The sequence below is a fragment of the Microtus oregoni genome, unplaced genomic scaffold (assembly GCF_018167655.1).
Source record: "Microtus oregoni isolate MIOR12 unplaced genomic scaffold, Mior012 000025F_ref0000491, whole genome shotgun sequence".
Taxonomy (NCBI): domain Eukaryota; kingdom Metazoa; phylum Chordata; class Mammalia; order Rodentia; family Cricetidae; genus Microtus; species Microtus oregoni.
Genome location: NW_024543084.1, coordinates 16,292,863 through 16,313,236, shown reverse-complemented (window position 1 = coordinate 16,313,236; position 20,374 = coordinate 16,292,863). Strand labels below are relative to the sequence as shown.

The 20,374-nt window shown below is 49.5% G+C and overlaps 1 protein-coding gene across 5 annotated transcripts; it reads right to left on the bottom strand.

The window, feature by feature from the left end:
* Nucleotides 1–100: 100 nt before the first annotated feature.
* LOC121462609 (golgin subfamily A member 2) lies at nt 101–20,294 on the bottom strand. Of its 5 annotated transcripts, XM_041674280.1 has the most exons (27): nt 20,179–20,294; nt 16,688–16,810; nt 15,641–15,721; nt 12,473–12,583; nt 12,205–12,248; nt 12,042–12,105; nt 11,633–11,689; nt 11,377–11,457; nt 10,207–10,245; nt 9,905–9,967; nt 9,727–9,820; nt 9,528–9,634; nt 6,614–6,672; nt 6,227–6,368; nt 5,609–5,698; nt 5,410–5,517; nt 5,180–5,267; nt 4,479–4,816; nt 4,165–4,278; nt 3,238–3,483; nt 3,082–3,157; nt 2,792–2,868; nt 2,366–2,584; nt 2,185–2,287; nt 1,978–2,084; nt 1,741–1,897; nt 101–1,648 (listed from the first exon to the last, which is right to left on the bottom strand). In XM_041674280.1, exons 1-27 carry the CDS (start codon nt 20,260–20,262, stop codon nt 1,434–1,436), a joined length of 3,087 nt encoding a protein of 1,028 aa, XP_041530214.1. In that variant the 5' UTR covers nt 20,263–20,294; the 3' UTR covers nt 101–1,433. The 5 variants fall into 5 exon arrangements, with proteins under 5 accessions (XP_041530214.1, XP_041530216.1, XP_041530215.1 ...); XM_041674282.1 differs by lacking the exon at nt 11,377–11,457; XM_041674281.1 differs by lacking the exon at nt 15,641–15,721.
* Between the last annotated feature and the right edge of the window lie 80 nt (nt 20,295–20,374).

Sequence of the window (20,374 nt, the reverse complement as noted above, 5' to 3'; positions counted from 1 at the left end):
TAAGCAGTATATAAACAATACAGCATACCTGCTAAGCACGTCAGACCTTAGGCTCCACTTGGTTACAACCTCAGGCTAACCCCAGAACCCAGTGACAGGAACACCCTAGGCCCAGTAGTATGGCTAAATCCATTTATTTCCCAAGTAAAAAGCAAAATAAAGAGGAGCTGCATCAGCAGGGTGCCACAACCCCATCTCCGCCTCCTGTCTTCTGTCCTATACTACCAATAAATAAGTTTCCCAGCCCCAAGTGATAATTAGAACCACCTCCCCACTTGCCAGCTCCAACCTCCACTATGATACAGGGGGTGTCCCTACCCCGGAATATACAAAATGGTACAGAGGTACAATATGTACACCAGGGGAGGGGAAGCTCCCCCCAGCAGCCTCTATCCTGCTTAGTGTACAGTTACCCCAATTGTCATAAGGCCTGAGAGAATAGTACCCACTCTCCCTGTCCCAAAGTGCCTCTAAAAAGATGGAAGCCCTCCTAAGTGGGATGCTTTCCAGAGACAGTTATCCCAACTGCCTGGGGACCATGGAAATGTTGCCCATCCCCACTGCCCTAAAGTGCCTCTAAGAAGATGGGAGTTGGTCTAGGGATGTGCTGGGCCCTGGGTTCCATCCCCAGCACTACCACGCAGAAAGGTAGATAGTGATGGGTGTGTATATCAATTTGGTAGAATGGCTACTTAGCACTGCTAGATACCAGGCACAGTGCTGAGGCAGGAGAATCACAAGGTCAATGTGTAATGAGTTCAGGGTTAGCTTGGGATACTGTCTAAAGAAAATAAAGATAAAAAGGAGGGTGGAAAGAAATGAGAGATGGTAAAATAAAGGAGCCCTGCTGAAGGCCAGATTGCACCTGCCAGACTATGCTGTACCTGGCCATGAAAATGCTGCCAAATTGTTCTGTCCCAGTGTCTAGAGTAAGGACTGAGGCCCTCAATTCAAGACAACTTCGTCAGGAAGCCATCAGCTACCCAATCTGTTCAGTCACCAAGTCCAGTGTTCTTTCTCTAACAGGAGTTTAGAAAGTAAAACCACCCTGGCCAAAGGGCACAGACTGTCCCCATTTGTATCCCACAGTAATATAGGAAGTCTGATCATCTGAGTCTTTTTTTTTTTTTTTCTCAGACAGGGTCTCAGTGTAGCTTACTGTGGCCTCAAACTTACTAGCTAGATGAGGGTGTTTGATTCTCCTGCCTCCACTTCCCAAGTGCTTGAATTCCAAGCATCACCAGTTTCAAGAGTGTTGGGGACAGAACCCATGGTTATGTGCGTGGCAGACAAGCACTCTACCAACTGAGCTACTTCCTCAGCCCCTGGAGGGGGTGGATATGACCTTATTATTATAAGGATAAGGGTGACTGAGAGGGTGGGTTGGGGCAGAACCTTTGGCTGCCCGTGGTGAGGCTTTGGCTGCCAGTCTTTTAAACAACCATGATTTTCACTTCGTCATTCTCATCAGCACGGTAGAAAAAGGGGATGCAAGGGTTGCTGCCCAGGCCTGGACGCTCCTGGGGATTCTGGATCTCACGCAGCAGCTGCATGATCTGCTGTGCAGTATGGTTCTCAGGGGGAGCAGGCGCCCCAGCATCTCCTTGTGTAGTCTCTACACTGTCAGCCAGGCTCACCTCCCTAAGGTCTTTAGAGAAAGGGGAGAGGGGTGTCAGGGTTCTGCATGCAAAGGCGGTTCTTCCCGTTGTGCCTGCCCAAGCCAAGGGCTCCTATACTCACCACCCTGCTGCTCAGCAGCTCCAAATTCCTGGGAGCCCGTGGGCACTGGGGTGGGCACATCAGCAGGGTTCTGAGAGACTGCCAGGAATTTGCTCTGCCAATCATTGCGCTCATTCACAAGCCTCAACACCAGCTCCTGTAACTCTAGCAGCTTTACCTGAAGGTAAAAGCACTCAATAAATTGAGTGTCCCAGCCCAGCCTAGATGGGGCCTAGACCACAGAAGTGTGGGGCTTACCTTCATCTCCTCCTTGTCCTGGGCTAGCCTGTTAATGTATTCCTCCTTCTCCAAGTGCCGAGCCTTTAGCACTGCCCTCTGGTTTTGGTAGAGAGCAATGTACTCTCCTGTGGGGATGGCAGGCAGATGGACAATGCTCAGTCACCGAGGCTCACCCAGTCTGCCCCATGTGTAGCCCCAACTGCCTTAGGCTGGGCTCTGCCTCACCAATGGTGTCCGTCTCTCCAGAAAGCTGGATGCAGCAATGTTCAAGTTCCTCTACCCTCTCCTTGAGCTCTACTTTCTCCTGCATGACCTCCAAGAAGCGACTCTGGAGCCAAGATAGAGGTCTCAGAGACTCAGGAGCCCTGGCTGGCCCCATCCTCCCAGCCCCCAAAGACACACTCACCTGCAGCTTCTCCATGGCTACATGTAGGGCCTGGTTGCTCTCCTCAGACACAGAGTCACTCACACTCCTGGGAACCACTGCCTCCTTTTCGAGCTTACTTTGGACTGGAGCTGCCAGGTGAGCCAAGCTCCGGCAACGTGCCTTTTGCTCTTTCAACTGCATGCGTAGTTGGGCCTGCTTCTCCTCAGCACTGGCTATAGCTGTGTTAAAGAACGCCACCTGCACACAAGAAGGAGTTGTGCTTCTTAGGAAGATGCTCAGGAAAGAGGCGGCAGGGAGGTAGAGTGGGAGCACCTATTCCCAGATGGGAGAGTGTCTGACCATAGGCTCCCAGGCACAACGTGGTAATCAAAAGAAATGAGAGGACAGGAAACTTAGGGACCACAGAGGCAGGGAAGAGAAGGGGCAGGGCACAGGCCAACTCACCATGGCCTCTTTACTGTCTAGGTCTTCTGGGATAGTCAGACTAGGCCGAGGAGCCTCCTCCTCCTCCTCCACATCTCCTGGGAATAGACAGTAGGTTGCCTCTTCTAACAATCCCAGCAAGTAGACAGTGGGCTAAGGGAAAACACTTCAGGACCCCACCTCTGTGCCCCCACTGTATACCCTGGGGCCAGCCACTGACTAGAAAATGCCCAAGCATTCTGAAAGCTTCTCCAAAGATGTCCGCTCAGTTCTGTTAAGAGTCTGGGTCTCCCTCTCCTGTATGGTCTTACCTTCCCCAGGGAGAGCCAAGAGGCTCAGCTGGGCCTGGAGCTGCTGGTTCTCCTGGCTGGTGGCTTCCAGGCGCTCCTAAGGGGCAAGGAAAGAGTGAGAAGGTACAGAGGTGGCCAGGTTCTCCCACTGGGGCCCAGCCTCAGTGACTGCCTTACCTGGGTCTTTTGCAACTCCTGGCGGGCAATTTCAGCGGCCATCTTGCCCTGTACCTCCTCATGCTGCAACTGGTCCATGAGCTGTGTCTGCAGTAGAAGCTGCTTGTGCAGTGCCTCCTTCTCGGAGGTCAGCTGCTCATAGGCAGCCAAGTGCTGTTGGTAGGCGGCAGCGTACTGCTGCAGGTGGGACAGACACTGGTCTCGCTGCTCCTGCAGACCCTGTGCTTCTTGGCTCTTCAGCTCCACCTGCAGGAAGGCTAGGCCTGAGGACTGGCAGGGGCTAGCTTCCACATCTGGGCCCAAACCTGGGCGCCCAGTCACCTTTTCCGCCACTTTAGGCCTCCCTCACATATGGAAAAGCAGATGGAATCAACACATATTGTTCTGCACAAACCACTAGTGCCCACTAGTTTATGCACATTTTCTTATTTAACTTCCAACACTTCTATGAGGAAACTCATCTTTTAAGTTTAGTAAACAGGTTTGGTGATGGGAAGCGTTTGAACAAATGGATGTGAATCCAGCCTTGTATAACCTTCAACTATGAAGAATCAGTTCTGAGGAGCTGGAGTGATGGCTCAGAGGTTAAGAGCACCGACTGCTCTTCCAGAGGACCCAAGTTCAAGTCAAAGCAACCACATAGTGGATCACAGTCATCTATAATGGGATTTGGTGCCTTCTTCTGGTGTGCAAGCATGCATGGAAGGAACGTTGTATATATAATAAATAAATAAATATTTTAGAAAGCAAAATTAAAAAAAAAAAAGAGTCAGCTCTGGCCTTGGCCCAGGTTCTATAATCTATAACAGAACAGTCATAGGCTGATTTGCAAGCCTGTCCACAGGCTGCAGCTAATCTGTGATGGGCCTTGCACCCCCACCCCTACCCCCACATCCAGTGGCTGGCACCACATGTGGTAGGCCTTACTGTCTCTTTTAGCTCTCCCAGCCTCTCCTGCAGCTCGCCCAACTTCTTGGCCAGCTCTTTCTTGACGTGCTGCTCTGACTGCAGCGCACTGGTAATCTCCATGTTCTCATTGGTCTGGACAGAAAGCAGCTGTCATAAGGACCCAATGTGGCTAGGGTGCCCAGACCTGTATGAGTACCTCCTCCCCCAGAGCAGGGAAGGCTGCTGGATCATTCCCACAGGCCTCACGGGAGGTGGACAGCACCCCATCCCCAGCCCATCACCAGAAGGGGTGAGTGTGTTGCCTGAGTAGGGAGGGCCTGCAAGCTCCGCACCAGCCTGACAAAGCCGTTCTGCAGCTCAGCCAACTGCTCCTTTAGCTCGCGGTTCTGTGACAGCGCTCTGCTGATGGTGGTGCGGTCACTCTGCATGCTCTCCAGGATCTGCTTGCGCTCCTCTGCCTGCTCACTCCAGCGCTCTGCGGCCCGCTCCAGCTCCAGCAGCCGCTCCTCCTGCTCCCGGTTTAGGAGGCTCAGGCTTTCATTGTCCTGTACCTGGGCCCTCAGTTGTCCCGTCAGCTTCTCCAGTTCCTTCTGCAGCTGCTCAACCTCTCCCTGCAGCCGCTCTTCCACCTCGGAGGGCCCAGCTGGAGGCTGTGGGGGTGGTGGCTCCTCTGAGAAAGAAAGCAGGCACAGACACTTGACTTCTCAGACAGGCTCCATTGTGAGCTGGAGTCAGGCTCCTGCCCCAAGCCCTGGCTTCTTTTCTGTCAGGGTCTCAGACCGGGCAAGCATTTCAAGCCACTCTAGTACAGTTCTGTGATGCTCAGCCACCTGCTGGGGTAGCAGTGGCATGCCACCCTGCTTTGCACAGAAGGACACATGCTCAGAGGGATGACAAACTTGCCATCTCCTTGCAGAGCCCGCTTGTCCTCTGCTACAATGCCCATGTACCCACCTGCCTCCCCAGGGCAACGGAAGCCACCTTTATGGCCTTGGGCCCACTTCTGCTCTCAGGTCACCCTCGCCCCACTCACCCGTCTGACTCCTGAGTTCCGCCAAGCTGGCCTCCAGCTCCTGTACCTGACTTTCTCTGTGTTCCTTCTCTTCCTTCAGTGTGTGCACCTGCCCAAAGGCACAGGGAAAAAGCTGGAGATCCCCGGCACCATCCACTCCCAGTCCCACCTCTGCAAAATCGAGGCCCTTAGCCCGTCAGCTGCGCTCCACTGCTGCTCAGGAAGAGCTGAGATCCAGGGACAGGCCTCACCTGCTCTGCCATCTGCTGCACCCTCTGCTGCCACATGGCACTCTCTCCTTTCAGGGTCTCTGCATACTGGTCTCTCTCCATCTGGAGCTGTTTCAGCGACTCCATCAGCTGTATCAGTCAACACACAAGTTACCAAGGGCTGCCCTGGTTCTCACGGCCACCTGGGATTGTCCCCTCTTCTCCCCTCACAAATCCTCACCTGGCCTACGTGGGTCTCTAGCTGAGCCCGCTCCTCCATGACATGTTGTAGCTGCTGGTTACTATCGGAGGCCTCAGACTGGCTAGAGAACTGTAGAAGGAAAACGAGGGGTTCCACTGCAGTGCTCCCCACAAGAGTGTGAGCTAGGACTAAAGAACAACTCAGGGTCATTGCCATATGAGAAAAGTGTCTGGAAGCGGTAAGCAGCCTCCTGCATAGATTTCATTTAAATGAAACAGAATGGTGGCTTTTCAGCTGGGCATGGTGGCTCATGCCTGCAACCTCAGCAGTTGGAAGGCTAAGGTAAGCAGACTACCATAAGTTCAAAGTCACCCTGGCTACTGTCTCTGACTCAACAACATGAATAAATAAAGAAACAAAAACAATCTTTTTTCAAGCAATACATCTCAAAAAATAAAAATTTAACAGCCATACCAGTGACCAGTTAAGATTATGACTCCACAGGTATGGTCAGGGCTCCACTGCTGAACATTTAGCAAAGAATTCTATAGCAGGCTAGGAGAAGGCTTCAAACTGTCCAGTGCTTGGCTACAGGTCGCTTACAAGGATGCTGAGACTGTGTGCCTGGGGCTTAGGGGTGTGGGCTGCACCTATCACCTGTTGCAGCAGCAGCTCCGACATTTCCAGCTTCTTCTGCAGCTCCTCCACCCCCAACTGTGCAGCTGCTTTTTCCGCCACCAAGATTCTAAGTTTCTCTTCCAGTTCTGAGTTCTGCTGCCTCAGATCTTCGTTATTTTTGCTATGGCCAAAGAGGCAGTGCAGAAAGGAAGGAACCAAAAAAAGAAAGGACCACATTTTTGAGTAACGTATGAGCCTTGCCACTAAGCCACAGACACAGCATCAAGACACAAGTAACAGGCCACACCTTGAGTTGGGAGCACGGCTAGGACAAGAGCACAGCTTACACAAGCCCAAACCCGTCTCCTCTGACCCTCCATTCCCTGCAAAAGGCTGCAGAAGGCCCAACCTCCTTCCCATTCTTACTTGTTCTTGTACAACTCCAGCTTGAGGGCATCTCGCTCTTTGGTTAGGTCCTTGTTGTACTGCAGATAAAGAAAGCTGAGTCTGGACCTGGCAGGCTGAAGAGACAGCTGACACAACACCAATGGACCCAGTGATATTCCACAGTGACATTTCCTCTCTTTAGTCACACTTAACATTATCACAAGGCATTTCTAGGCCTGTGGTCTCATTTGTGTTTCTGTGTGTTTGTTTGGTTGGTTGGTTTTTTTAAGATAGAGTTTCTCTGTGTAGCCTTGGCTGTCCTGGAACTCATTCCGCAGACCAGGCTGGCTTCAAACTCAGAGATCCCACTGTGTCTGCCTTCAGAGTGCTGGGATTAAAGGTGTGCGCCACCATACCCAGCGTTGTTTTATTTTTAAGATTGGGTCACACTATGTTTTCCTAGCTCGCTTCAAACTCCTGTGTTTAGATGATCTTCCTGACTTGGCCTCCCCAATAGCTGGGACCAAAGGTCCAGTTATAGCCTTCAGGGTTGGTTTATTTTTTTAATTTTTTTTTAACTTTTATTTATTTTACATGTATTGGTGTTTTGCCTACATATATGTCTATGCTCCACAGCATGAATTACAGGCAGTTATAAACCACCATGTGAGTACTGGGTATTAAACCTGGATCATCTGGAAGAGCAGCCTGTGCTCTTATCTGCTAAACCATCTCTCTAGTCTTGTTTTTTATTTTATTTTATTTTATTAATGCATTGGTGTTTGACCTTCATGTCTTTGTGAGGGAGTTGGATTCACTGAAACTTGTTGAGTTACATACATTTATGAACTGCCGTGTAGGTGCTGGGAATTGAAACCAGGACCTCTGGAAGAGCAGTCAATACTCTTAACCACTGAGCCATCTCTATGCCCCTACTCCATTTTTGTTTTTAATTAACAACAATAATTTTTTTACAAGGCTAGGGATCAAACTCAAGTCCTTGTACAGGCCAGTCAATTACTCTACCACTGACCAATAACACCTTGGCTCTCTTTTATTTTTTTCTTCTGAAGCAGGGTCTAAGCAACCAGGCAAGACTAGAATTTACACTATAGCCCAAGGTGGCCTTGAACCCTCCTGCCTCAGCCTCCTGGTGCCCAGCATTCATTCTGGTTTTATGAGAAGAGTTTCAAGCAGATGGGGCTGGCCTTTCTCTTTCAAGTGCTGGAATTACAGGCATGTGCCACTCCATCTGGCTCACTCTTTTTTCTAAAAAATTATTTATAATTTTTTTTGAGGCAGGGTCTTTCTATATAGCCCTGGCCTGGTTGTCCTATAACTCAGTATGTAGACCAGACTGGCCTCAACTTGCAGACATCAACCTGCCTCTGCCTCCATAGTACTGGGATTAAAGATATTCACCACCATGCCTCCCTGGTAACTCCTTTTTTGGGGCAAAGGTGGGAATTTCAAGACAGGGTTTCTCTGTGTAGCCCTGGCTATCCTGTAGCTCTCTCTGTAGATCAGGCTGGCCTCAAACTCAGAGATCCACCTGCCCCTGTCTACCAAATGCTGGGATTAAAGGCCACTTCCCAGCTAACTCCTTTGGGTTTTTTTTTTTCTAGTTTTTTTGTTTTGTTTTGTTTTTGTTGTTGTTTTTAAATAAGAACTCCTGAACCAGGCAGTGGTGGGACAACACTTTACATGCCATCACTCAGGAAACAGAGGTATCTCTGTGAGTTCCAGGCCATCCAGGGCAACACAGAGACCCTGTCTCAAAAAACAAAAAGCAAAAACAAAACAACAATAACCAAAAAAGAAAAACCTGGTTTGGTTCTCAGCACCAACATGACAGACCCAGTGCCAGGAGATCCAAGAGCCTTCTGCCCTCTACAGGCATCAGCTATGCGTGTAGTGCATATGCAAGCAATACACACACACACACTAAAAGTAAATAAACCTTAAAAATAGAAATAAACTGGACGGTGGAGGCTCACACCTTTAATCTCAGCATTTGGGAGGCAGAGACAGGTGGATCTCTGAGTTCAAGGCCAGTCTGGTCTACAGAGCAAGTTCCAAAACAAGCTCCAAAGCTAAAGAGAAACCCTGACTTGAAAAACTAGATAGATGGATAGATAGATAAGAGAACTCTTGTACCAGGTGGTGGTGGTTTGCACCTCTAACCCTAGCACTTGGGAGGCAGAGGCAGGCAGATCCTTGAGGCCAGCCTGGTCTACAGAGTTCCAGGACAGGTAAGGTTACACAGAGAAACCCTGTCCTGAAAAAACAAAATAACAAAAACAAACAAACAAAAAAGAATTCCTTAAGATGAAGTAGGCAGAGGAAAAAGACTGAGACCAGGATGTATTGGCTTAAGACTGATTTTAGCATATGGAGGCCAAGGCATTCACAACAGACCACGATTGGCCAGAACTCTCAGACACTATTGGTGTTAATTTGTTCACTGAACACTTCACCAGACACCACTGCTAATCCACCAATCTCACACCCATCAAGAACAGTTGCTGTCATCCCCACAGGGCAGAAACACAGTATACAAAAGTGTTGGCCTGAAGTCACTTAGCAGGGGTGGGACTTGAGCACTTTGGGGTGTCTAAATCTCTAGGCACTTTCTCCCTGGGGGCTGTAGATAAGAGGAGGAAAATTAACTTCCGTTTGGATCTTGTGCTCTCCTCTGAACTGACGGTCTATTCACACACTCCAAAACTCAGAGGGGACAGAAGCAAAATGATTCCCACCTGAGCTCACTCGCATAGTCCCCAGTTACACAGCTGTGGACTCATCCCCAGTTTACTTCTTCCAACCACACAACAAAAGCAGCAACAAACAGTCCATGCTGGGTTGTCAGCAGCAAGACACTGGACCGTGCAGAAGAGCACTTTAAGCTTACTGTCCACCAGGAAGCTGCTGATGGCCAGAGGGGTTGTCTTACCCTGTCTGCTTGTTTCTGTTGCGTTGACACAGTAGACAACGTCCGCTCTAGCTCTCCCACACGCTGTCGAGAAGACTGTAGACGGTTGGCGAGATCCTCTGACTCTCCTGAAATAAGAGTGGTCTAGATGGAGCCCTAGGGACCCTCCCTCAGGGCTGCCAAGGCATCAGCATAAGGCTGAAGGGTGCCCTGATCCTACCTGCTTTCTGCCTGGCTGCTTGCTGCGTGTGGGCCAGGGCGGTCTGTAATTCTGCCTTCTCAGACACCAGGATGCCTATGGTCTGAATGTGAACCTTTGGGAGAAAAGTCCAAAAGTGCTGAAAGAAAAGAGAGACATGCTCTCTGGGGGACATAGGGACACCATGCAGGCCACTCACCTGCAGTTGTTCCCTGAGAGCTCCCTGCTCCTTTGCCAGCTTCTGCTGATAATCCTTCTTCTCCTATGGGCATGGGAAGTGCAGCTCTTAGCAGGGATGCAGAATCCCAGCAGGGACGAGCCCCCAGAAAACCATCAGTGGCCCAGGACAGATCCACCATGAAGCCAGGTTATCATGCAGGAGGACACCCTGTGGGGTGAGTCTTCTCCAAGAGGGAAGCAAGCAAGATCAAGGCCTGTAGCTCTAAGGCCTCCCCCCAACCCCATCAGCCAAGAAAAGAGCAAACGCAGAAACCACAGTACTTTTTCCAGTTGATCCAGAGTATCTTGGTTCTGTTGTTTCTGTGGGAAGAGTCAAAGGAAGGTGACTGGGGCTGGTCTCTTTTATGCCATCCCAGACCAAGACAGAGCAGGGGGATGGATTTGAAAAAGGAGCTCAGAATCCCAGGGGCTCATGAACCAACAAACTACTCAAGTTTCCAAGGAAACTTCAGTTTGTGTCTTGACTGCCTCTCAATTACAACTATGCCACAGAGGTCTGAATCTGGGTCTAAGTTAAAGAACAGTAACTCTAGAAACAAGTTTGAGAAAGAAGACTACCCTCTGCCAACTTGGAACAGTGTGCAGAGTTAAGAACTGACTGTATCTTGTACAGCCAAGAGAGGAACGGGAGAGTACTTTGTTCTGACAGTTCAGTAAGTCTTCTTTTTTTCCCCCAAGACAGTTTCTCTGTAGTTTTGGAGCCTGTCCTGGAACTCGCTCTTGTAGACCAGGCTGGCTTTGAACCCACAGAGATCCGCCTGCCTCTGCCTCCCAAGTGCTGGGATTAAAGGAGTATGCCACCACCACCCGGCTCAGTAAACCTTTAAATTTTTTTTTTGTGGGGGGGTGTTTTGAGACAGGGTTTCAGTTTGTAATAGCCTTAGCTGTCCTGGAACTCGCTCTAATAGACAAGGCTGGCCTTGAACTCACAGAGATCCACCTGCCTCTGCCTCCTGAGTGCTGGGGATTAAAGGCGTGCACCACCACCACCACCCAGCTAAGTCTTTAAATTCTTGCCACTTAAGAGTGGAAAGAGGGCTCTGACACTCTCCAACTCTGCCTCAACAGGAAACTCAAACCCAGGGAGTACTGTGGCCAAAATCAAAAAGAAAATTAGGACCTAAGCCAGGGCAAGACATGGAGCGCCTGAAAACCAACTGGGTTTGTGTTCTCTTCCACTGGAGGCACTAAGCTCAGGACAAGTGTGGTGAGGACTCACTCTGGGAGTCTAGAGTACAGAAAGAGGTGGGAGCAGCAAGAAGAACCATGCTGCATTCTCTATGCTCTTGCTGCCTCCAGCTGAGACTGAGGCCCCCAGATCTCCCGTTACCCTTTCGCCCCAGGGGCTCCCAGTGTCTCTCTTCAGAGCCCCAAGGGGAAACTGAAGCCCAGGACTGGCAGAAGGAATCAGGGACCCCACTGGACTCTTACCAATTCCTCTATCGTGCTACTGAGTTGTTTGTTTGTTACATAGCTGGAGTCCAGGGCTCCGGCTAGCTCTTGGTACCGGCTCTGAGGCGCATGCAGAGAGGAGGAGTTGGAGGAGGGAGGGGGGAAAGGTAGAGAGAGCATCATTAGGGTTGGGGGTGGTGGGCTGTCTCGGCTGGCAGTGGGCACTCAAGTCCCACTGTACAAGGAGATAGGTGGTTGGCTTAAAGGGTCTGAGTCATGTTCCACGGCTACTCACCTCCAGTTCCTTCATGTTGGAAGACACGAGGCCCTCCCCATTGATGTAGGATGTAGTCTAGGAGAGACAACATCTCACATGGAGATGCTCTGTCACCCTCAATGTCTAATCCCTCCAGCCTCCTTACTTTCCCCTCAACTAGCAGAATCTGCTCTCCTGCCGACCTTAGACCTCTCTTCTCACACCCCTCATGGTTCTCATCCCGCCACGGCTCAGCCCCTGCCCTCAACAGCAGTCATCTTGCACTTTCTACACCAGGATAAAATCACATCAGCCGTCAGGGTCCAAATCTGTCTTCTGAGTCTGCCAGGATCCTCTCATGAGTCAGTCTCCTGAGAATCCCTGCTTCAGCTTCTACCATGCTTTTCTTTCCCCTCTACCTTCTCTCTGGACCCCAATCCTGCGGTACCTCAGACACAAGCCCATTGAGCTGTTGAGAAAGTTGTCGCAGACTCTCAGTTGATGAGAAAGTCCTAAGGAAGGAGACAGAAGGTCAGGGGTGCAGGTGGCTTGATAGGAACCCGACTCGTGGACAGAGGCCTGCCCTGACTCCCTCAGTAGAGAACGCTTACTTGGTCTCCTCCATGAGGTTAGAACAATTGCCAGCGTCGTGGCTCTGTATGGGTAGAAACAAATCAGGTCACTACTCAGTTTCTGCTTATCATCACCAGGGATGAGGTAGGCCAAGCTCATCAACACCCATCTCCCCAAGCCTCCCCACATCAGGCTCCAGGAGCAGCACCTGGACCAAGCTACCAGAAGAGAGAAGAGAATTCGGAGAAGGTAAAGTCCTTGGCAAGCAGACAGGAGCGCAGCAAGCAAAAGGGAAAAAGCACAAACCTGAGGTGATGCCATGCTGGTGAGGTCAGCATCAGGGGAAGGGACAACACCAAGAAACATAGTGTCATCATCAGCAGTTGGCGGTGCAGGAGCAGCACAGTCTGTGGGCGCCTGTCATAGAACAGAGCAGGGGCATTAGACGACCACAAGGAGCCTCGCTGCCATGGACATGAGATGATGGGGCAAGCAGGGTAGGAGAGCAGCAGTCACAGGACAGTCGCACATGCTGGGAGCTACTGGGGACAGACACGGCCTGCCCAGGCCTCAGGCCACTGAGGAGCATTTTGAAGACCAAAGCTCAAAGCAAAGGCTGCAGGGTCTCCTTCCTGAACACCCGAAGACCTTGTTCCCTCTGGAGCTCTGACCTGTGGAAGCCACAGCAGGAAGTGTCCAAGTCCAGGAGCCAGAGAGCCAGCCTGTACCAAATGTGACCCTGACTACGGCCTGCTCCTGGGATGGACTAGTCACCATGGTCAACATAACCATTCACCCCTCTCCTCTTGCTTTCCTGCCTTCCCTTCTCCCGAACTACACACTGGCTATGTTTGTTAATTAAAGCAGAGACCAATGGTTGCCTTTTGGCTTGCAGCATCCTGGAGATCAGATGACCTTCCTAGGAACAGCAGCCAGGGATTCAGAATGTGGCAGTTTGTGGAAACCTCCTTACTTCCCCTGTGGGAACCATCTGCTTTACCAGCTGTACCCAGTCACTCCTCAGGCTTAAACCTCACTCTTACACACACACATATTTTTGAGACAGGGTTTTACTATCCAGTTCTGAATGTCCTGGAACTTAACTCTGTAGACCAGGCTGCAGGCTGGCCTCGAACTCACTGAGTATGTGCCACCACCATGCCCAGTGGTTTAGGACTTACTTTAGAATATGTCTCTGGCTGGGTGGTGGTAACACACACCTTTAATCCCAGCACTGGGGGTGGGGGGCAGAGGCAGGTGGATTTCTGAGTTCAAGGGCAGCCAGGGCTACACAGAGAAATCCTGTCTTGAAAAACAAGACAAAACAAAATGTCTCTGGTTTAGAGGTCTTCTAATGTCCAATAAGCTAGACGGGCAGAGAATAGGAAGCCAAAGGGTGAGAGTCAGGGAGCCCATGCCTGCCCAGCAAGACTGGTCTGGGAGGCAATGGCCATGCCTTTGTCCAAAGACGGGCTGCCTGCTTTCTGAGCCTTGAGTCTCAGCCTCCTGAACGCTGACCAAATTTCCTCCACTGAGCGATCGAGAACCTTGAAGAACAAGGGTGAGCCTCGCTCTGCAGGGTTACTGTGGCCAAGTCCCTGGAATCCCATGTGACTATCAGCTTGGAATTACCATACATGTTGCCTTGACAGTTCTACAGTTGAATATAACCAGTAAGAGCAGGGACACAGACAGTCAGGGAGTGTGCCACTAAGTGACAGAACCCTCCTAGGCTCTGGGTCCCTTGGGGCATCTCAGGAACGGATAAGACACCACACACGGCTAATGAGCACCAAATAACTCCCCAATTTTAAGTCTTACGGCTAAACATGGAGTTTTTAAAACATCCCAGCCAATTAGAAACTATGTTTTTGTTTTCGTTTTTTTCGAGACAGGGTTTCTCTGTGTCTCTTTGGTTGTCCTGGAACTCACTCTGTAGACCAGGCTGGCCTTGAACTCACAGAGATCCAGGGATTAAAGGCACCACCACGCCAGAAAGACTTATCTTTCTATAACTTCCTGTATCTTCTCTGCTCAGAAGACACCATTCTCCTTCATTCCTGGTTTGGAAAATCCGTTACTGATTCAAGAAAGTTTTCAGAAACACCAGGAAAGGGGGCTGGGTACTCAGATTAATTTTTCCAGTGAGGAAACTGAGGCCCAGGCTCTCAGTGTGACTGACTCCTGAGCACAGCAAATGAACTGAGAGATGGAGCACAGCCCCTGAGCACACTGCAACATCTGGCCAGGAGCAGCGCTAGTAGCTGAAAAAGAGTCCTCAATCCACACTCAGCTCCAAAAGGATGTGGCCTTGGCTCAGGCCACTCCTTCAGTTGGACAAAAGCCTGCTCCTTTTGTTTGGCAAGTGTTAACTGAAACAAGGACTAAAGTCACGCCCAGGAGGCCATCTCCAAGCCCTGCACACACAGGTTCTGTGCCACCCAGACTCCCTGTGTCTCTGAAAGGTGCCTGCCTGTGAGCTCCCTGCTCCTCTGCTCCCCAGCTCTCCATGTGGATGAACAGGAACCATCTTTCATCATCAGATAGCCGCGAATGCCCCTTCTCCAGCCTCAAGTCCACTGGGAAGCATCTGTTACTACATGAGGCATCCTGGATGTCACACAGCATTGCATCTGGCTCAGGTAATCTGGTATTTGTGTGAGACAGGGTCTCACTATGTAGCCCAGGCTATCTTGGGACTTATCCACGTGTCTCAGTCTCCCGAGCACTGGGCTTTATGGGCATGTGCCAGTACACCTGGGTGTTCGTCTACTTTTGTCACTGTTTACCAGAGCCTTTCCTATCAAGGGCCCACTGATTTTTCAAAGACACAGCGGGCAGTCTCCTGGTCATTTATTTGTTAGTTAACTTTACCTCTGACAGTTTCTTTCTCCCCCACACCCACGAGGCAGGGTTTCCTGTGTAGCCCTGGCTGTCCTGGAGCTCACTCACTGGGATTAATGGTGTGTGCCACCACTGCCCATTTAGTTTCTTAGAAAAAAAGTCTTAATTCCAGAAACTATAATGCAAATTCACTTTCTCATAACCTTATGTTCCTAAGTTTCAAAGCAAGATGAATCATAAAAAAGAATTGCACGTTTCCATGGTCTGGTCTTTTGGAGACAGATGCCCAGAGGGCAAGCCCAAAAGGTGTTTTGTTTCCACCTGTCCCAGTCTAACAGCACCATGCTGGGCGTTCAGAAGCCCACAACTCACACCTCATCTGAAAGTTATCTCTTCAGTCAGCTGTAACTTTCAAGGTGGGTCTCAACTCCTTCTCCAGGATGAGAAATGATACGGAGAAAGAAAAAAGAATCCCAATCAAGCAAGCAGTTGACGAAGCAGACATGGGGGCTAAGGGTTAACTGAGACAACATAAAATAAGCCAGTGGCAGAGGTTCCCCAAAGCAGGGAAGCCTCTGGAGCATGCATGGCTGGGAGAGCAAGCCAGAGGGAGTCTCGACACTGCCTCACCTTCCTCTTGTCTAATGGGGGGAGTGAGACCCCATTGGAACGGTTAAGGTCGGACACCAACACCTTCAGAATGTCCTGAATCTATAGCAGGCGAGAAGGAAAAACAAGGGCAGGGGGAGAAAGGCAAGAAAGTCAGGGCGGGAAGAAGAGAACCGGTCAAGGAAATGGAACACTCAAAGAGCAGAGATTAGCACCCAGGGCCTGCACCATCTGTCCAAACCGCCACTTGCTGCTTCGTAAGCTGCAGCCCTCAGAGTAAATAAGAGTCCCCCAAGAGATGCAATCAACTTGCTTGACCACTGCAGCAACTCAACATTGAGACCCTTTCTACAGACCCAGGATTGCAGGAACAATCTGAAAAGCCCCAAAACCCATGACCACCTTCAAAACCAGACTCTCAGCTAAGACTTCTCTTATACTGCTATCATCCAGCTGAAAAGCAAGTCTGTAAGACACCAAGTGAGTCCACCATCATCTTGTCAGATAAACTGTGTGGTGACTTTCCTGAAGAAACCCAGCAAGCTCATGACAAAGATGGACTTAAAACTTAGATCTTCTCTTACTGTTGCTTCCTCTTAGGAAAGCCTGAGAACAAATGATGTTCCCTCTGGCATGGTTTCTACCCACAAACCAAGAAAATTAAGCAGCATCTAATGCTGAATCACTATTTACTCCAAGCAGGCTCTCTATTTGGGGAATTAACATAAAAACAACAGCAACTAAGTTCATTTAAATTTTATAAATATACATTAAACAATATTGCTGCTATTTTATAGATATGTAAGAAGAAGCTCAAAATGTTCATACAACTTGCCCTAAATCTTATCATATTTCTAGCAGATGGAGAGATAGGATTCAGACCCAGATTTTACTTTATTTTTCTGTGCTGAGATAAAACCCAGGGTCTCTTTCCAAGTGAGGCTTAATTCATTACCATTGAACTAGGCTCCTAGTCCTCAAAGCCAGAAATTTTAACCATCACTGACACTTCCACCTGAACCACAGCCCTCTCCACCCCATCCCCAGGACTCTGCAACCCAGACTCACATCCTCTGGTGACTGACAATCACTGGCGGTGGTTTTCTCAGGGCTACTGCCATTTTTAATCTTTTTTTTCTTCTTTGCTCCTGCAGGAACACCAGGGCTGTTCTTCTGCTGATACTCTCTCAACTGTGAAAAAGAGAACAACTACTCATGAAAGCCGTTTGTCCCATACTCACAGTCTCCATTCCAGCTGGAATTCCAGTTTATTAAGCAGTTCTTGTGTGGTGTTTCTGTATGCATTGTTTGTTTGAGACAGGGTTTTATGTATCCCAGGGTGAACTCCAACCCACTATGTAGATATGGAAGACTCAACCTCTAAAAGCTCTAGAATTACAGATATGTGCCACCATACCTTGTTTATACAGTAATGGAGAGCAAACCTAGGGCTTTGGGCAAGCAAGGCAAGTACTTTCCCAGCTGAACTTCATGCCCAGCTCCCTCCCATGCATTTTTAATAAAAATACTCTTAAATACATAAGTCTTATGTAATAGTACCACAATTCTACAAGATATCATAATGACGTTTTAATGGCCGAAGAAATGGCTAAGAAGGCAGTAATTGGGTTAGGAATGTAGCTCAGTGGAAAATACTTGCCTAGCACTCAAGAGGCCCTGAGTTCCATCCCCAGCAACACACACGCATGCGTGCACACACACACACACAGACACAGAAGCAGACACAGAATTTAAACTCAATCTTCTGATTCCCAGCTCTGGGGTTTGCAGCTCCCAAGGGAAAATCTAGAGGTAGCAATCAGAGAGTAAACATTCAGCAGGTAAGAACTAGCTGGGTGTGTTCTCCCCTATCTGTAATCCCAACTCCTGGAAGGGACAGGCAAGAGAAATGAGACTTTGAAGCCAGCCTTGGCTACACAGCAATACCCAGTCTCAGAATAAGACAACAAACAAACAAATGAACCAGCAGACAAAAACTATACACTGAACCTTAAAACCCCTTCCTTTTTTCAAAACATTTTATCTTGCTGAGCATGGTGGTACACACCCTTAATCCTAGCACTCAAAGGAGAGGCAGACGGAGTGATGAGTTAAACTAGCCTGGTCTACACAGCAAGTTCCAAGCCGGTGAAGGATACAAAGCAGGATCATGTCTTTATTCTTACTTATTTTTAAGTTTATTTTATGTGCATGAATATTTTGCCCACATGTGTGTATATATGTGCACTGGGTGTAGTGATGCACACAGAAGTCAGAAGTTGGTGTCAGAACCCTTGAACTGGAGTCTCAGATTACTGTCAGTCATCGTGGGTGCTGGAAGTGAAATCCAAAAATTCCATCTTCAAAATATGTATGTGCGTGCGTGTCTCTGTGTGTGTGTCATGCACATGTATGTCTGTATACTGGGAGAGGGTCCCTGGGTATATCATGGTGCACACAAGAGTGTCAGAGGACAGTCTCTTCCACTTTGAGACAGGTCTCTTGTCAGCAAACACAGCAGGCTAGGTAGCCCTTCTGTTCCTATGAGTTCAGTCTCTACCTTCCATCTAGCCAGAAAACACCTGGGGTTACAGATTCATGCTGCCATTTCTGGTTTTATGTGGGTTCTAAGAAATCCAAATTCAAGTTCTTCTGCTTGTGTGGCAATACTTTACCACACAATAAATAAAATAAACGAACCATCTTATTCTCAAAAGCCAAAGTACTGTCAATAAAACCTCAAGTCAATGGCTTTTTCTTTCTCTTTTCTTTCTTTTTTTGTCTTTGTGTGTGTGTGTGTGTGTGTGTGTGTGCACGTGCGTATGGTACTACTGGAAGCTGAACTTGGAGCGATATGCATGAGACACCAGTACTTTACTACTGAGCATATATAGTTTCCATTAAAAAAAAAAAGAGATTGCTGGGCATAGTAGCCCACAACTTTCATCCCAGGACTAGGGAGGCAGTGGCAGGTGTGGATCTCTGTGAGTTTGAGGTTAGCCTGGTCTACACAGTGAGTTCCAGTACAGTCAGGAGTACATAGACACTTCTCAAAAACAAAAAAATTAATTAATCTAATTTAATAAAAAAGATTATTTTTATTTTATGAGTTTTTGCTTACATATCTATCTGTACGTAGTGTACATGCGGTAACCTAGGTGGCCAGAAGAGGGCGTCATACAGAATCTCTGGAACTGGAGTTACAGATGAATGCTAGCTGACACGTGGGTGACAGGAGTTAAACCTAAGTCCTCTCCAAGAGCCAACAAGTGCTTTACCTGCTGAGCTATCTCGCCAGCCCCAACCATTTTTTTTTGTAAAGATGGAATATTACATATACCATGCTGGCCTCAAACTCCATATAAAGACAAAAATAACCTTGAAGTTCTGATCCTTCTGCCTCTACCCCGAGTCTTGGGATACAGGCTTGCATTGTCTTGCCCAGTTCAGGCAGTGTTGGGACCCACCCAGAACTCATACGTGTTAGGCAAATACTCTTGCCAACTAACCGGCCCTTGCATACACTAAACAAACACCCTAACAACTTAGCTACATGCCAAACCCCACTGGGGCCCTTTACCAACACGGCAGTACTTCCTAAAACTTTTACAACCTAACACGGGGGAAGAACTCACGAAGGCCAGCCTTCGTGAACACGAGAACAGGGAAGCCCAACCTAAGCATCATTTCAGAGAGAAGGTTTTACTGCAGAGGGAAGATTCTGACAAATCTATGAAAACGCCATGCCTGACTTTTATGTTAGTGTCTCAAAAGGCTCATGGGAAAGGGATGCTTCTGAGAGATGCCTCATGTTTACCCTGTAGTGCTCACCACCTAGTCTGAGAAGCCGACTGGAAGCTGTTCAGTTTCCCAAAAAACTGACCCACAGTAAACATGCATTTTGCAAATGTCCAGAGACATTTCAGTCTCTTATCGAGTGGAACACTAAAAAATCCCAACCCAACCCACACCCGTTCTTCCATGTCAGCCAGAGACACTGACAGTGTCCTGTGCTCACAGTAACGGCTAAGTTAAAGGGCTGTGGGCGCCCGAATCGTCTCCGTACTCGAGCTCCCTTCCAGGTGGAAATAGGTGCTCCCCCCAGAAACAGGAAAAGGGCTGACGACTTTAGGTGAGCAGGAGGGACGCTCCAAGACCGGCCTCCGGATAGTAATGACAGTTTCGAGGGGGCCTGTGACGTAACTACATTCCACTCCACACTACCAACGCCCGCCTCGCCGCTCCGGGGAGCTGCGGGGGATGAGAATACAGGGCCAGGAGCGAGGTCCCTGGAGACAGGGGCCCAGGGAGCTCTGGTTCGGAGCTGGGGGACGAAAGACCCTGAAGTCACTGGCCAAAGTCAGCCAGGAGCGACCGGGCGGACGGGCGGGGGGCTGGGTTGTTGAGGGGGCGGGGCTGGCTGAGAAGACTTTACTGGGGAGCCCAGGGCGCTGAGGGGTTCTTCCCGTGTGTCTCGGGAAAGGCTCGGACTCTGGTCATGGTCCGGCCGTCGGAGGAGCTCGGGTGGGGTCAAGGGGCCGCGACCCGGAGCGCTTTACCTTTTTCTTGGCCGCAGCCAATTTGCTCTGCCTGGTTTCTTCCGACATCCCGGGGTGGGGAGGGGGGAAGCGGGGGGGCCACATCACCACGATCCCGGCAGCCACTGCGGAACTGCTTCCGGCAGCTACAGCGCTCTGAGTGGCAGAGAAGGCGGGTGCCAGGCGCCACCAGGCCTCTGGGAAACGCAGCGTGGCC